Below are 19,097 nucleotides of genomic sequence, written 5' to 3' on the forward strand. Positions count from 1 at the left end.
TGAAAATTAGTTGAAAGGCTAAGGGAATCATCTCCTGAGAGGAGGTTGGAGATGATTCTCTTAGCCTTTCAACTAATTTGCAAATGCCTATTTTAAAAGGATGGCTATTTAAAAACACTTTTTCAACATTTCAAGATAGCAGTTAGTTCAGTTTGATGTAAATAAAGACAGCTGCAACTTTATTTTATTAATTTTCAGTTTTTGGTAAAAAAAATACTTTTGAAAATGAGTAAAATAAAGATGCAGCTATCATATTTTAGTCAGAATGTGGTACACCTGTGCTGGCTTGTCCATCTCGTTAGTCAGAATGTGTTACACCTGTGCTGGCTTGTCCATCTCGTTAGTCAGAATGTGTTACACCTGTGCTGGCTTGTCCATCTCGTTAGTCAGTATGTGTTACACCTGTGCTGGCTTGTCCATCTCGTTAGGGTTGGATGTTGCATCCAATTGTTAATATTTTAATCAATGGCATTTCCATAGGATGCTCATTAGTCGTTCAGTTGTTAGTCTTCTGTTTTTTATCCTCTTATGTTTGTGTACTAAATATATCTGTTTATTTTCATTGTTTTTTCCTGTGAAGCCATTGTGTTGCATCCATGTCTGAAATGTGCTGTATAAATAAAGCTTGATTTGATTTGAACATATTGAAAAACAAATGAACCCAATGACTGACCAATCAGACTCTTGCAAAACCAATTAACAAAATATGTACAAAAGCAACACATATCTTGGTCCATCTTAGTATGAAAAACAGTATGAATTCAGTATATCTTCCACTATGTCAAAATAGTGCATGGTATGTACGTTTACTATCACTTTTCAACCAACCTAGTTAATTTGTTAAAAAATGCATTTAAAAAAAAATCAGCAATACTTCAAAGGATTCAACTACTGAAAACTATAATGTGAAATGGAAGTTGTTTTCTGTTGTTAGTGAGCATTCTCTTAAGGTGTTAGTTAGTCTTTGGTTTTTCCATTTATGTTTTGAGGTTGGACTTTAGCACGTATAGCTCGTCAGCACGTAGGACGCACTGATTGGTGTCACCTCGTTAGTCAGTATGTGTTACACCTGTGTTGGCTTGTCCATCTCGTTAGTGGGAAGGTGTTTCACCTGAGCTGGTCCAGGTTCTATTTAAGAGTGTCTGGCCCAGTGCTCCAGTTGTCTTGATAGATGTGGAGAGTCAACACCTTTAGTTGCTCCACCTTTTTGGTTTGCTTCCTGTCTTTAAGTTTGCTGTGGGTTTTTCTTTTGTTTGCCTCTTCTTGGGCAGATTTAGTGGGTCTCATGGTTGGTGTCTTTTTGGTCCCAGTTGTTGTTACTAGTCAACTTTCAGTCGACACCCCCATAGTGTCTTTGAGAACCCCTCCTAAAAAACAAGCTTATATTTTGGGTTGGATATTGCATCCAATTAGTGTTTTAATCAATGGCATTTCCTTAGAATGCTCATTGGTCGTTCAGTTGTTAGTCTTCTGTTTTTTATCCTCTTATGTTTGTGTACTAAATATATCTGTTTATTTTCATTGTTTTCTCCTGTGAAGCCATTGTGTTGCATCCATGTCTGAAATGTGCTGTATAAATAAAGCTTGATTTGATTTCAACAAATGAACCCAATGACTGACCAATCAACAGACCCTCCATCTTAGTATGAAACACAGTATCAATCCCACTTTTCCAGCCTGCTGAAGGCATGGTGGAGTGGTAAACACCACCCCCGGCACTACCAGGGGCTTGAGGTGGTCTCCCACAGCTCTGCTGGTGGAGTGGTAAACACCACCCCCGGCTCTACCAGGGGCTTGAGGTGGTCTCCCACAGCTCTGCTTATGTCTTGTTCTGTTGCCTTATTGTTCCATTTCTTTATTGTCCCTGCAACACAGAAACACATTTAGTCATATTATATAAAACACTCAAAGTAATGGATATGGAGCATCTATGGCCTCAGTTACACCTGGCACCTAAATGTGACTTCTGTCATCTGATCACTCCAAGCTGCATTAGGTTCAGATCTACCAAGATGGGCCTTTGACATAGTCTGGATGCAGTCAGGCCACTGAATATAAATAAGCAATGTAAAGAGATAGGGTGAATGAGTGGGAAAAAGTACATTCTACACAAATGGCCTTCATAATAGCAAAGAACAAATGTGTGTGCCTGAGGGGAAATTAACTTTCATACAGCCAAAAGGGGTGAGACATTTCAGCAATATCAATGGACAACTTGCACTAATGTAAATAAACATAGATGATGGAACATATTCCCTTTTGCTTACGTGATGAACGCTAAGGGGACATAAAATTCACCATCTAAACCATGTGTGACCTCTCACCTCTCTGGCTGTAGAAGTGTTCTTCCTAACCAGTCCCTCAACAGCTCTCTGACTGAGCTCCACCCTCACTGGGTCTTCAGAGGAGAGGAAGGCTGAGGAGGGATGGAAGGATGAATGGATCAGTCAGTCAATAAAGTGTAGAGCTGCTGTCTATGCTGTCAGACAAAATCAAAATTTTAGTAGGGGTTAGGGTAGGGATGTTCCAAGGATCCCGGATAGCATTGACCATTGTGCCTTCTTCTGTCTCTTTTACATAGCAGGTGATGGGTTCTGACTTCTGTACTTGAAAATATTAAATATCCTTATTATGTGAAATTGAATGAAACAATAATGTATGTTGATGCTAATATGATGTACAATATTCCATGATGTTTCTAAATGATAACAATAGAGTAATATATTTAATAGGCCATATACTATTTTTTAACAGTTTCACTAATTAACTTATTCATTATGATTCAACGTCAGTTCACCGTCTCACCTCATACTGTATTGGAGCAGCAGCAGCTGACTGCCCGGTTCAACATCAGTTCACCGTCTCACCTCATACTGTACTGGAGCAGCAGCAGCTGACTGCCCAGTTCAACATCAGTTCACTGTCTCACCTCATACTGTATTGGAGCAGCAGCTGACTGCCCGGTTCAACATCAGTTCACCGTCTCACCTCATACTGTATTGGAGCAGCAGCAGCTGACTGCCCAGTTCAACATCAGTTCACCCTCTCACCTCATACTGTATTGGAGCAGCAGCAGCTGACTGCCCAGTTCAACATCAGTTCACCGTCTCACCTCATACTGTATTGGAGCAGCAGCAGCTGACTGCCCAGTTCAACATCAGTTCACCGTCTCACCTCATACTGTATTGGAGCAGCAGCAGCTGACTGCCCAGTTCAACGTCAGTTCACCGTCTCACTTCATACTGTATTGGAGCAGCTGACTGCCCAGTTCAATGTGAGTTCACCGTCTCACCTCATACTGTATTGGAGCAGCAGCAGCTGACTGCCCAGTTCAACATTAGTTCACGTCTCACCTCATACTGTATTGGAGCAGCAGCAGCTGACTGCCCGGTTCAACATCAGTTCACCGTCTCACCTCATTCTGTATTGGAGCAGCAGCAGCTGACTGCCTGGTTCAACGTCAGTTCACCGTCTCACCTCATACTGTATTGGAGCAGCAGCAGCTGACTGCCCGGTTCAACGTCAGTTCACCATCTCGCCTCATACTGTATTGGAGCAGCGGCAGCTGACTGCCCGGTTCAACATCAGTTCACCATCTCACCTCATACTGTATTGGAGCAGCAGCAGCTGACTGCCCGGTTCAACGTCAGTTCACCATCTCACCTCATACTGTATTGGAGCAGCAGCAGCTGACTTGATCGTTGATGCTAATCATCATGTTTGAATCTGAGAGTAAATAGAGCCGACTACAACTCTAAAAATGAAGGGTTCAACTGGAGTTGTTCTCAGATCCCCTAAGAACCGTAGGGTTCTTGGTCAATGAAAAACAGCCCCAAAAGGTTCTTCAAAGAACTTGTTAGAAGGTGGGTTCATCGAGGAACCTCCGTTGTTGCTGGACTTCTTCCGGGAACTTCGCAATTACAACTGAAAACGATGGTGGCAAGTTTGGATGCGACAACAAGTTAAAAAGGTTACGTTTTGGTTGATGTTTGGCTCTGAATATGTCTCGAAATAATTTATATATAATAATATCACATACTAATAATGAATAACGAAGACAATGATGGTTTTCTGTGATTATCTTCCATAACGTTACTATAGTTAATTACCGTAAATATTAGAAAGCTGGGTTTGACCGTCGGCGTTGTTTTAGCTACAGTACAGTACCGTTATCTAGCTAGCTAACGTTATGTCCTAACTAGGCACAGCTAGGTTTGGATTATTTCCTGTGAAGCTGTTGTGTTGCATCCATGTCTGAAATGTGCTGTATAAATAAAGCTTTATTTGATTTCACCATTTCCTGAACTATATTCTTTCCCATATATTGTATATCGTTTCCATAAAGCCAACATGGCTTTACACTCATTAACGTAAGTTTCCAATCTAGAGCAGTTCTCACTTTTGTGATAATGAACTAGCTAACGTTAACTTACTAACTAAGGACGGTGACCTGTCCAGACGAGATGTTACAACGAACTGAATCGTCAATGGAGGTCTTCCTCTTTATATAGCCTGCTACAGCATGCAATACTATTAACTCACAAGGGGGCATAACGTTACATGTACAATACTATCCCATTTTGGAAACATTACATGTACAATACTATCCCATTTTGGAAACGTTACATGGACAATACTATCCCATTTTGGAAACGTTACATGGACAATACTATCCCATTTTGGAAACGTTACATGGACAATACTATCCCATTTTGAAAACGTTACATGTACAATACTATCCCATTTTGGAAACGTTACATGTACGCCCCCTTGTGGAGGGAAATTAATATCTTAGATGGTAGCTGTAGATGGGATTCAAATGCATAATTGTATTAATACAGTGTCTAGACTACCTCTTTAGTACAAACACAGTATTGCCACGCAGCAAAATGTTGCGTATAATCTTTCAAGTCAGCCTGATAAAATATTGAACAATTTGTGTACAAAGATATCTTGAAATGTGATATTAGGCCTGTATGGCAGTACTGTTACTGTATGGCAGTACTGTATTGGCTAGTGCTTTCTCCAATATTTTCTTCTATTTTACATTCAATTGTATGTCGATGCCATTTATCTTTCAATATATATATATTTTAATGCTTGTAAGATTATTCTTTGACACATTTTCTCTTCTGTTGAAACTCTTATAGGACAGAACATGGACACAATACAATTGGGATCAAGAAGAAGGTACAGATATGTTGTAGGACAGCTGCATTTGAAGTGTACATTTAACCTACATAGCAGTCAATACAAACTGAAATCTCTTAGCATACAAATGTTTGCAAATTATCTTTTCAGATCTTCTCGGAAATTAATCAAGTCCATGGAATGGATATAGACAAAAAGATAATTCAAGAACTATCAGAGGTAGAGAGGCAAGGCAGGGGTGAGGACATCATCCTGCTATTTTGACAGTTCCTGAAGGACAATACAGAAGATGGATTTGCTCTTATTCCTTCCCTTTCTCTAATGTATTTTGTCATAAAATTAGCAAGTGTAGTAAGATCATTGCTTTACTTTACTAGGACTGGAGACCACAGCAGTGATTCTGCTCTTGCCCTACCTCTTCAATGAGGACCCGAGTGGCCTTTATGTCCGTGACAAGGTATGCCTATGCACCAATCATCTGCTTCTTCATAAACATAGGTGTGCATGCTTATATAAAACTACAGCTGAACATTTGTTATGTTCTTTGTTAATTGTATGTGAATTAATCTTTTCTTACTTTTGTTGACACAGATTTCACCGCTCTTCACTCCTTTACTGCACATCGGTGGAAATCCATTTCACCATGAGAGTGAAATCCCGCTGGCCTTTGATGGGGAGAACATCCACGCCCTCGAGGACGTCCCCGTGGGACTTGGGGCTCTGCTAGGGCTGTATTTTTTATTTTCCCTTAAATTTCCCAAAAATGTCAGAAAAACACTTATGTTATTAAGTTACTGTGTTCTGGGGATAAGAGAAGTTGGGGTGAAGTTACCAGGGCCGGTCATAAAGATGGCAAGCTTCCTAACATAACTAAGTGGATACGATATACACACTGAAGCTGAAAAATCTGTATTTAGCATCAAGTCTACAATATTGTTAGTTTACCTATGATTCATTTTTAATGTATATTGTTTTTATTGTACATCATTATTTTATATATTTTAAATATCATGAAAAGCACTCTACAAAGTAAATGTATTATTTATTATGGTCTGACATGTCTGCAGAAATGTTGCAATTTTGTAATGTGTTTAGTTTGGTAAATTGTTTTGCAAATATTAATTCACATTTGTGGTGCCACTAAATAAACAATTAATTATTTAAATCAATATTGTTATTAATATTAAAATATGTTTTTGTAATGGAGGGAGGGTGGACAGGGAGTAAAAAAAATGAACCCCTAAAGGTTCTTTGAGGAACCATGATAAGGGGTTCTTCAATGAACTTTTAGGGGTTCCCACAAAAGGTTCTTTGAATAACTTGTAGGGGTTCCCCCACAGTTTCAATTTGAAGAACCCCTAAAGGATACTCCAGGAACCTTTACTTTTTAGAGTGTATATTGATAAAACTCACCTTGTCCGAGAGACATTTACATAGTTATACACAGCCAAATTTGGGATGACTATTTTGGGGCGAAATAGCGGCCACAACAGACAGACCTGATATCGCCCATAATTCAACGTCCTTGGACGTCACGTGCTGACTGGGTATGACCAAAGTTATTCTATTTAGCTGCACTTTGTAGTACATTTTTACACTATAATAAATGTTTCTGATGCCACATTTTCAAAGGGAGTCGTTGGTTTTTAGGGGCAGTCGCTTTTTAGCTTTTTGTCTGAAAGTATTTTCTCAACTGCGATACCAACTCCAGTCAGCAGATGGCGATGTGCGTCTTTCAGGTGATTCTGCCACATTGACGTATAATCTAGTGGACGGGGCGCTTCTTCAACATCAACAGCTAGTCAGACACCGTGGTAGCTTGCTGGTCAAAATAGCCGAAATATTGAAGTTCTTTGGACTGTGTCGGTGTACAGCCACTGTGTAATCAACACAATTATATCGTATATACTTTTCATTTCATATTTAAGTTGTTGTTAGTCAGCTAACTGAGTTGGCTTGATAAATTAGCCTAGCACTACGCTAATGCTAGCTAGCTGTTATCCCCGACCATGAGCTCACTAAACTTCTCTCCTCCTGTTAAAGAAGAGGATTTCTGCTGGACGGAGCAAGAAGCTCTGGGGCTGAACATTATCGTGAAAGAGGAGGATGTCACAGTAAATCATAAAGTAGAGGGTGAGGCTGTTACAGTGAAAGAAGAAGAGAAAGACGTTTCAGTGAAGGAAGAGGAAGACGCATTCAGAGTGAAAGAGGAGGAGGATGTTACAGTGAAGGAAGAGGAAGACGCGTTCAGAGTGAAAGAGGAGGAGGAGGATGTTACAGTAAATCATAAAGTAGAGGGTGAGGCTGTTACAGTGAAAGAAGAGGAAGAAGCGTTCAGAGTTATACAGGAGGAGGATGTTACTGTGAAAGAGGAGGATGCAGTTTATGGAGTGGAGGAGGAGGATATGGCTGTCACATTGAAAAAGGAGGAGGAGGAAGAAGAGAAGGAAACTGGATATCTGGGCCCGGTTTCCCAAACGCATCTTAAGGCATCCAATGGTTCTAACGGTGAACTTAGCCATAAGATGGTTTTGAGAAACCGGGCCCTGATTAACAAAAGTAAGTACTGTCTTAAATACAGAGGCACAAACTCTGCAGTTGTTGAACTGATGTGTGGTGTTAAAGGGGAAATCTGCAATTGCCACATCTATATTGTGATTTTTAAATTATTTATTTATAGCCATTGATTCTTGAAGAATATAACACATGCCCCATGAGCTTAGTTCAACTGTTGTACCCCATCAGAACCCCAAATAAGCTTTTTTTACTCCAATGTTTAGAAACAATGTAAATCAACACTGTAAAGCCTCAACATGGTTAAAACTATAATGTTGATATCATGGATGGTCAGTCCTTTCATCCATAGGTCTGTCTATGAATTTGAGAGTAGTTACATTTCTCCACCCCCATCCATCATCTTATTACCAAAACAGTGGTGGAATTACAGCTTTGTTATTGGTTGAACTGCAGATTGGTTGATTGTTGTGTGGCTTTTTTAAAAAGGGCAACCTAGGATTTAAACAGAAACAAAATGGCTGCCCAGAGACTTGGTTTGGTAAACAGCTGAGGGATGGGGGCTGGAGAAATGTAACCACTCAAATTCATAGAGAAAGCGATTGTAGCAACCTTAACACAAAACCTAGGGACCTAGTCAAGAAGTTCAGACATCTTGGCAAAACAGTTATAAGGTGTTGGCTTGACAGTCGCTGGACCCAGGTTTGAGTCCAGCTCAGGGCTACCCCCTGAATTCACTACACTATGAATACAAGGACTGGCCATGCATGATGTCATAATGATAGTTTAACCAGGTTTCTAGGCCTTATAGTATATTCTAGAATTCATCCATGATGTCATAATGATAGTTTAACCAGGTTTCTAGGATATATAGTATATTCTAGAATTCATCCATGATGTCATAATGATAGTTTAACCAGGTTTCTAGGCTATATAGTATATTCTAGAATTCATCCATGATGTCATAATGATAGTTTAACCATGTTTCTAGGCCTTATAGTATATTCTAGAATTCATCCATGATGTCATAATGATAGTTTAACCATGTTTCTAGGCTATATAGTATATTCTAGAATTGCCAGTGTAGATTTCCTGTGGGGGTAAAATTGTTAGAGCTGTTGATTAGTCATTGTATAATATTCAGCCAATTTATTTTCATGCCATTACATCAATATAGCCCAACCAGAAGAGAATAAACTCTTCCTGATCCACCTCCTCCTGCTGGCCTTCATAAATTCTGATGTATTTTACCATTTCTACTGATCTGGTGCCAGTTATGATTTTCATATGTTCATTTTACTGGAACAGTTTAATTTAATTTATAATAGTATCTCAAAATTATTGTCTGTGATTAATCTACATTCTATATAAATGAAAATTATACAAATCTAAAAGTAACTTTTATAGCCAACTATGTAAAAGATAGCCTACATAAAGCCAACACATAAAAACATTGCATTCTGCATTTAGAAAATATCCTAGAAATCACTTTGGCTGCACATGGCCTGTCTACAACAAGCTTGAAACATTGTATAACATTTTCTAGGCCCTCAGAGTTTCCCGTGCCAGTGAGTTTGGGACAGACACAGCTGTCGGCTATTTGTGCAAAGGATAAGAAGTAATCAGATATTTTATGACATTTCCACTGGATCAGCGCTTTACATTTTTCCCTTTTGTGCCAAGTGGTTATCGAAATGGCGAGAGCTGGAAATATTTTAAGAAATTACTTTAAGGAACTATTCTCATTTGAAATAGATTTTGATTAGACTTTCTTTACTTGCTGTTTGGAGGTGAAGAGAAATGTGCTTTGAGAAGCTCCACAACTCATTAGTGGTGGTGCGTTAAGACAATCAGAAATACTATCAGACATCCCCAAATGGGCACATTTATAGGCCTACATTTGCGCTCAGGCCAGGTAGACTAGTCCTACTTCTATATGGGTAATCAGGTGTGCGTCCTTACTCAACATTGACAGGAGTGTTTCAAATGAAAGACAATGAATAAATTGACAAAACTGACGCATTTAGTGTCTCCTTATGTTACGTTGGGAAAACAGTTTTCATGGACACAGAAATCCTAAATAATTTCAGAGTATGCTAAGTCCAATGGTTTTAACCGAGAGTCACCTTAACTTTATTGACACCCAAATGGATACTGTCATTAACGCGGTTCTTCAATAATTACACATCATTCTTAATACTGTAGCTGTTTAGTTAGTCACATGTTCATCTATCATCAGCTGATCCAGGAAATAATCTTCTGAATGACAGTCAAATGACAAACATCACGACATGCAACAACCAAAGTGCTTCTTCATTCATTACTCTGGTAAAGACAGTTATGCCGTGCTCCACGTTGGATCCAACATCCCTAACAAATTGATGTTTATAATGTGTTATTGTCTGCTTGATTTACTGTAGGGTCCCATTAGTCTGTTTGGAGACAGAGATACTTAGCTCATAATGTGTAGAGAACTGTTCCTTGATGGATGGGCTATTGTACAACACACACAGCTATTTTCCTTTATTCAGGACATTTAGAATGACAACACGTTACAGAGTAGCCTAGTGGGATTATTCACAAAATTATCTGGTGATCAGGTTATGAAATGTCACGACAAAGACATTTTAGTTTCCATGTTTCACCTGTAAATATTAAATTATTTATAGTCATAGGTCTATGTTATTGTTAGGTGAAGATATAGGGTCTACAGTAGGTCTATGTTGTTATTAGGTGAAGTTATGGGTCCTACAGTAGGTCTATGTTATTGTTTGGTGAAGTTATGGGCCAATTTGTCAAACACTTAGTGTACAAACCCTCATTGTCAGGCTGATGGCAAAGCCTAAGAACATTTTACTGGTTGAAGTGTTTCAGTTTAAAGCAATTGATTTGCTGCAATAACACACACATATTAAGCAGGAGATTCAAATGAGCCTTACAATTATAATCCAAAGTAATGTGAAATGCACTCAAAAGCAACCTGGAAATGGAGGCTATTATTGCTGTCAGCCTATGAGAACTCCCCTGAGTTTTCCCCCACGGTGGTTAATTAGTGAATAGACACCAGAGGTTAATGTGAGTTTCCCTGACTAGCACTCCTGATCTTGTGTGGTAATATTCAGAATACATTGTGAAAACTAAAATCTTTGCTCACAATTTTTGCTCCAGGCAGATATACTACATCCATAACTAGTGGTCTCCTCATTACCAGATATACTACATCCATAACTAGTGGTTTCCTCATTACCAGATATACTACATCCATAACTAGCGGTTTCCTCATTACCAGATATACTACATCCATAACTGGCGGTTTCCTCATTAGCAGATATACTACATCCATAACTAGCGGTTTCCTCATTACCAGATATACTACATCCATAACTAGTGGTTTCCTCATTACCAGATATACTACATCCATAACTAGTGGTTTCCTTATTAGCAGGGAGGAGTTTCTGCAACCAAATTGCGTATGCATCGCCCTCGTGCCACAATTTTAGCAAACACAGAAAGGGGCCTATATTGGACACCAAAAGACGTCTGGCACACTGCTTAGAGTTTCAACAACTTGAATAACTTATTTCTAGCCGACAATCATCGATGTTACTAATGTACTAATGTGAAAACAAGACAAAATATCACTATTGTTCCTATCTTGACTGTCTTAATTGTTAAATTTAACAGACGTCAATTGTTGTACAACTAAATGGGTACGCTCTGGGCATCACCCTTTACCTCAAATAAACTTCTGCTGTTGTGGGCATTTAACCATCTGTATGACTTTGTTGTTCACACAGGAGAGAGACGGGACTATCGTGGATCCTCTGGGGAGCCTCAACAACATCATGATGCTGACGAGGCAGAGAAGAGTCTCTCCAGATCAGAACACATCAAGAAACACCTGCAGAGATCCACAGGGAAGAAATCTCACTGCTGCTCTGACTGTGGGAAGAGATTCACCTCCTCAGCAGGCATTATAATTCATCAGAGAATCCACACAGGAGAGAAACCTTTTAGCTGTGATGAATGTGGGAAGAGTTTTACTAAGTCTTGCAATCTGACACGACACCAGAGAACACACACAGGAGAGAAACCTTATACCTGTTATCAATGTGGGAAGAGTTTTGTTTCATCTGGCCTTCTGACTGTACACCAGAGAATACACACAGGAGAGAAACCTTATAGCTGTAATCAATGTGGGAAGAGCTTTACTCAGCTAAGCAACCTGATAACACACCAGAGAACACACACAGGCGAGAAATCTCATAGCTGTACTCAATGTGGGAAGAGTTTTACTCAGCTAAGCAACCTGATAACACACCAGAGAAAACACACAGGAGAGAAACCGTACAGCTGTGATCAATGTGGGAAGAGTTTTACTCAGCTAAGCAACCTGATAACACACCAGAGAACACACACAGGTGAGAAACCGTACAGCTGTGATCAATGTGGGAAGAGTTTTACTCAGCTAAGCAGCCTGATAATACACCAGAGAACACACACAGGCGAGAAATCTTATAGCTGTACTCAATGTGGGAAGAGTTTTAGCCAGTCAACCAGCCTGATATCACACCAGAGAACACACACAGGCGATAAATCTTATAGCTGTACTCAATGTGGGAAGAGTTTTAGCCATTCAACCAGCCTGATATCACACCAGCGAATACACACAGGAGAGAAACCTTATAGCTGTATTCAATGTAGGAAGAGTTTTAGCCATTCAACTAGCCTGACACGACACCAGAGAACACACACAGGAGAGAAACCGTATAGCTGTGATGAATGTGGGAAGAGTTTTACGAAGTCTTGCAATCTGTCACGACACCAGAGAACACACACAGGAGAGAAACCTTATACCTGTTATCAATGTGGGAAGAGTTTTGTTTCATCTGGCCTTCTGACTGTACACCAGAGAACACACACAGGAGAGAAACACTATAGCTGTGGTAAATGTGGGACGAGTTTTGTTCCATCTGGCGATCTGACAGTACACCAGAGAACACACATAGGAGAGAAGTATTTTATCTGTAATCAATGTGGGAAGAGTTTTGTTCCATCTGGTGATCTGACAGTACACCAGGGAACACACACAGCAGATAAGTCTTTTAGCTGTAATCAATGTGGGAAGAGTTTTTTTTCATCTACTGGTCTGACAATGCACCAGAGAACACACACAGGAGAGGAATCTTTTAGCTGTGACCAGAGATAATCTGATTAAAGATATCTGATCAAATATTGCAAAATACATACATGAAGGAGTTGATTCATGATATCAATGAAATAATGTCACAATGTAGAATGTTTTAACATTGTAGTAGGAATATTTTAACAATGTCACAATGTAGAAGCCTAAATGTTTGCCCCCTTATCAATTGATTTCAGCATGATATGGATATCAGCCTCAGGGGAGGAGTACTATTTATGAGATTTAACAAAAAGTGACTAACAAGAAAAGAGTTGTGTTCCACTTACCACGTTAGTGACCCACTTGAATCAAAATGCAACACTTCAGAATGTAGCGATCTGTTTTCTACAAGCTGTCCTCTAACCAGGGATGTACACATTATTCCCAGGTTCTGTGTGGTTTTTGAGCTGTTAGTTTTAACAGGACGTGCAACCTCCTCTCGCACAATTGATTTCAACATAATATCGATGAGTGATGACAAATAAGTGTTGTGTTCCTTTGTTCAGCGACCCCTACATTTAAATGCATCACTCCTTTAGTTGCTCCACCTTTTTGGTTTGCTTCCTGTCTTTAAGTTTATTGTGGGTTTTTCTTTTGTTTGCCTCTTCTTGGGCAGATTTAGTGGGTCTCATGGTTGGTGTCTTTTATGTCCCAGTTGTTGTTACTAGTCAACTTTCACTGGACACTGAGAGAAAAATTGCAACATTATGTTAAAATACTTTTATTGCATCAAATGGTTGTTTTATGCAACAGAATAGAGGGTTCTTAGAACTATTGTGTCTGTGTGTTCTACTGAGGATGGGCCTCTGGGAGAAAACACTGACAGGAGATTTACAATGTCTTTTGGGTAAAAAAAACCTAAAGAGACCGCATTCCAGAGCATGAGTTAATGTTTCTGTTCTATATGGAACCAGGGAGAGATGACCCCAGGGCCAGACCCTGGTCTCTACACAAAGAGTACTGTTTTTACAGCAGATACTGTCTGCTGAGAATTATAAGTATCTTTCATACAAATCTTAACCTTGTGACCCGTTCTATACATCTGTTGTTCGTCATGTAGGTTGAACGACCTTTGTACTTTTGTCTTGTCGCTCTCAACGAATCATCTGGGGGTGATTTGTCAACCAGCCATCATCGTACAGCACTCAATTGATTAACTTTATATTTGCGTGTTGTATTGACCTGCTCCCTTATTAATAAGTGAATAAAGATTTAGTTTAAGAATAACTCTGACTTGTGTGATAAGTTTGTCTCTGCTCATTTGATATGAAAGAAATTAACCACATTTGGCAACGGGGATGTGAATCTTGACTTGGTGACCGCTACTGACGAGCTGGGTTAATGACCTGGCTCCTGACGACCTGGGTAAATGACCTGGCTCCTGACGACCTGGGTAAATGACCTGGCTCCTGACGACCTGGGTAAAAGACCTGGCTCCTGACTACCTGGGTAAATGACCTGGCTCCTGACTACCTGGGTAAATGACCTGGCTCCTGATGACCTGGGTAAATGACCTGGCTCCTGACAACCTGGGCAAATTACCTGGGTAAATTACCTGGCTCCTGACGACCTGTGTAAATGACCTGGCTGCTGACGACCTGGGTAAATGACCTGGCTCCTGACGACCTGGGTAAATGACCTGGCTCCTGACGACCTAGGTAAATGACCTGGCTCCTGACGATCTGGGTAAATGACCTGGCTCCTGACTACCTGGGTAAATGACCTGGCTCCTTATGACCTGGGTAAATGACCTGAATCCTAACTACCTGGGTAAATTACCTGGCTCCTGACGACCTGGGTAAATGGCCTGGCTGCTGACGACCTGGGTAAATGACCTTGCTCCTGACGACCTGGGTAAATGACCTGGCTCCTGACGACCAGGGTAAATGACCTGGGTAAATGACCTGGCTCCTGACGACCTGGGTAAATGACCTGGGTAAATGACCTTGCTCCTGACGACCTGGGTAAATGACCTGGCTCCTGATGACCTGGGTAAATGGCCTGGCTCCTGACGACCTGGGTAAATGACCTGGCTCCTGTGAACCTGGGTAAATGACCTGGCTCCTGACGACCTGGGTAAATGACCTGGGTAAATGACCTGGGTCCTGACGACCTGGGTAAATGACCTGGCTCCTGACGACCTAGGTAAATGACCTGGCTCCTGACGACCTGGGTAAATGACCTGGGTAAATGACCTGGCTCCTGACGACCTGGGTAAATGACCTGGCTCCTGACGACCTGGGTAAATGACCTGGCTCCTGACGACCTGGGTAAATGACCTGGCTCCTGACGACCTGGGTAAATGACCTGGATCCTGATGACCTGGGTAAATGACCTGGCTCCTGACGACCTGGGTAAATGACCTGGCTCCTGACGACCTGGGTAAATGACCTGGCTCCTGACGACCTGGGTAAATGACCTGGCGCCTGATTACCTGGGTGAATGGTGCACAAGGGATCTCTCAAACTTTGGATCTCAGGGAGACCACACTTCGGGAACGGAGCCGATGGACCCACCTTTGATCTGAGATGCAGCGAGCCGAGTGAATACCACATCTCGGACCTAGTTTAAAAAAAGAGGTGAGCTAAACACGTAAAGTGGAGTTTTTATCAAAACCTCGTAGGCTCTGAGTATTCCAGTGTGAGGGGGGTCACCTTGGAGGTGTAAACAGGGCCGAGTCAGGAGGCTCTGAGTGTGTATTCCTGTGTGAGGGGGGTCACCTTGGAGGTGTAAACAGGGCCGAGTCAGGAGGCTCTGAGTGTGTATTCCAGTGTGAGGGGGGTCACCTTGGAGGTGTAAACAGGGCCGAGTCAGGAGGCTCTGAGTGTGTATTCCAGTGTGAGGGGGTCACCTTGGAGGTGTAAACAGGGCCCAGGCAGTAGGCTCTGAGAGTGTATTCCAGTGTGAGGGGGGGCTCCTTGGAGGTGTAAATAGGGCCGAGGCAGGAGGCCCTGTAGGAGTGTGTATTCCAGTGTGAGGGGGGTCACCTTGGAGGTGTAGACAGGGCCGAGTCAGTGGAGGATGATCTGAGAGTCAGTCGACTCAAACACATCTATCATTGGTCGGTTGCGGGCAACCTAGAGCAGTCCTGACACTGAAATAAAAAATAGCAAGCCACTTGGGGACGTCCTCGGGGGCGTGGATGTTCTCGCCTTCAAAGGCCAGCGGGATTTCACTCTCATATCCATTCCCTGGACTTGATTCATTTCTGAGAAGATCTGAAAAGAATTGCTGCTGTGGTCTCGAGTCCTAGTAAAGTAAAGCAATGACCTTACTACACTTGCTAATTTTATTACAAAATACATTAGAGAAAGGGAAGGAATAAGAGAAAATCCCTCTTCTGTATTGTCCTTCAGGGACTGTCAACATAGCAGGATGATGTCCTCACCCCTGCCTCGCCTCTCTACCTCTGCTAGTCCTTGAATTATCTTTTTGTCTATATCCATTCCATGGACTTGATTCATTTCTGAGAAGATCTGAAAAGATAATTTGCACACATTTGTATGCTAAGAGATTTCAGTTTGTATTGACTGCTATGTAGGTTAAATGTACTGTAAGGGCTGTCGTTCTCCTCTTCCTCGGACGAGGAGAGGAGAGAAGGATCATCAGACCAAAATGCAGCATTAGGGAAATAAGCCATCTCTTTATTTGAAAACGATGATGGCAACACGAAAAACAAAACACTTTCAAAAATACAAAACAAGAAAACGAAGTAGACGAAACCTGAACATAAACTTACATAACTAAACGTAACACTTACGGACAGGAAACAGACTACATCAAAATAAACGAACGAACAACCGAACAGTCCCGTATGGTGCAAAACATAACACAGATACGGAAGACAATCACCCACAAACAAACAGTGAGAACACCCTACCTAAATATGACTCTTAATTAGAGGAAAACGCAAACCACCTGCCTCTAATTAAGAGCCATACCAGGCAACCCAAAACCAACATAGAAACAGAAAACATAGACTGCCCACCCAAAACACACGCCCTGACCATAAACACATACAAAAACAACATAAAACAGGTCAGGACCGTTACATGTACACTTCAAATGCAGCTGTCCTACAACATATCTGTACCTTCTTCTTGGTCCCAATTGCATTGTGTCCATGTTCTGTCCTATAAGAATTTCAAAGGAAGAGAAAATGTGTCAAGCATTTAAATATATATATTAAATAAATATTGAAAGATAAATGGCACACAGTTAATTAGTGAAACTGTTAAAAAATAGTATATGGCATATTAAATATATTACGGTATTGCTATCATATAGAAACATTATGGAATATTGTACATCATATTAAATATATTACTCTATTGTTATCATATAGAAACATCATGGAATATTGTACATCATATTAAATATATTACTCTATTGTTATCACATAGAAACATCATGGAATATTGTACATCATATTAGCATCAACATACATTATTGTTTAATTAACCTAACATGTGGTATATACACAAACATCTGCCACAATAATTGTCTTTTTTAAAACAAGCTCCTCATAAACTGCACAAGCACCAAAAACACTGTTGTTTTGACAAGTAGCAATAAATCACTGATATGGATTAGTTCGTGCTGTTGAAACTAACAACAACAAAAAAACACATGGAAATTGGAGATATCTTTAACCTCACCGATAAGAGGACAACCTGCAGAAGACAGTCAGCTACATTCTGTCATCACTCAACGATATCATGTTATATAGAATATACTACATAGCCTAGAAACCTGGTTAAACTATCATTATGACATCATGGATGAATTCTAGAATATACTATATATCCTAGAAACCTGGTTAAACTATCATTATGACATCATGGATGAATTCTAGAATATACTATATATCCTAGAAACCTGGTTAATTCAATTTCACATAATAAGGATTTTTCATATTTTCAAGTTCAGAAGTCAGAACCCATCACCTGCTATGTAAAAGAGACAGAAGAATGCACAATGGCCAATGCTATCCGGGATCCTTGGGACATCCCTACCCTAAACCCTAACCTTAACCATTTTAAATGTCAACTTCAACGGGCTAGGGACTTCCCAAGGATGTATCTCTACCTGAAAATACATGATCTAAGTGATTGATAGTTGGTATTCAGCAGTCATAAAGCCTTATTTACTTTAATGAACTACTAAAATAGTGATTTTGTCAGACAGCATAGACAGCAGCTCTACACTTTATTGACTGACTGATCCATTCATCCTTCCATCCCTCCTCAGTCTTCCTCTCCTCTGAAGACCCAGTGAGGGTGGAGCTCAGTCAGAGAGCTGTTGAGGGACTGGTTAGGAAGAACACTTCTACAGCCAGAGAGGTGAGAGGTCACACATGGTTTAGATGGTAAATATTTATGTCCTCTTAGTGGAGTAGAGTAGAGTAGAGTCCTCAGCCTTCCTCTCCGTATTAGGTATTTGTTGTGAAATTGTTAGATATTACTGCACTGTTGGAGCTAGGAACACAAGCATTTAGTTAGATATTACTGCACTGTTGGAGCTAGAAACACAAGCATTTAGTTAGATATTACTGCACTGTTGGAGCTAGGAACACAAGCATTTGGTTAGATATTACTGCACTGTTGGAGCTAGGAACACAAGCATTTAGTTAGATATTACTGCACTGTTGGAGCTAGGAACACAAGCATTTAGTTAGATACTACTGCACTGTTGGAGCTAGGAACACAAGCATTTGGTTAGATATTACTGCACTGTTGGAGCTAGGAACACAAGCATTTAGTTAGATATTACTGTACTGTTGGAGCTAGGAACACAATCATTTAGTTGGATATTAGTGTACTGTTGGAGTTAGAAACACAAGCATTTAGTTAGATACTACTGCACTGTTGGAGCTAGGAACACAAGCATTTAGTTAGATATCACTGCACTGTTGGAGCTAGAAACACAAGCATTTAGTTAGATATTACTGCACTGTTGGAGCTAGGAACACAAGCATTTGGTTAGATATTACTGCACTGTTGGAGCTAGGAACACAAGCATTTAGTTAGATATTACTGCACTGTTGGAGCTAGGAACACAAGCATTTAGTTAGATACTACTGCACTGTTGGAGCTAGGAACACAAGCATTTGGTTAGATATTACTGCACTGTTGGAGCTAGGAACACAAGCATTTAGTTAGATATTACTGTACTGTTGGAGCTAGGAACACAAGCATTTAGTTAGATATTACTGTTGGAAACACCCCATCTCTTTACATTACTTATG

At 40.5% G+C, this 19,097-nt stretch overlaps 2 protein-coding genes across 2 annotated transcripts in view; one reads left to right on the forward strand and one right to left on the reverse strand.

The window, feature by feature from the left end:
• LOC129842682 (zinc finger protein OZF-like) overlaps positions 1 to 19,097 on the reverse strand; it is a 187,224-nt gene that overhangs the window by 159,110 nt on the left and 9,017 nt on the right. The gene's annotated exons all lie outside the window — the stretch shown is intronic.
• LOC129842679 (zinc finger protein 883-like) lies at positions 6,934 to 14,050 on the forward strand. Its single transcript, XM_055911306.1, has 2 exons — positions 6,934 to 7,710; positions 11,463 to 14,050. The coding sequence occupies exons 1-2, from the start codon at positions 7,161 to 7,163 to the stop codon at positions 12,872 to 12,874; spliced, it is 1,962 nt and encodes a 653-aa protein (XP_055767281.1). The 5' UTR covers positions 6,934 to 7,160; the 3' UTR covers positions 12,875 to 14,050.

Source organism: Salvelinus fontinalis, unplaced genomic scaffold (assembly GCF_029448725.1).
Source record: "Salvelinus fontinalis isolate EN_2023a unplaced genomic scaffold, ASM2944872v1 scaffold_0061, whole genome shotgun sequence".
In the NCBI taxonomy this organism is placed as follows: Eukaryota; Metazoa; Chordata; class Actinopteri; order Salmoniformes; family Salmonidae; genus Salvelinus; species Salvelinus fontinalis.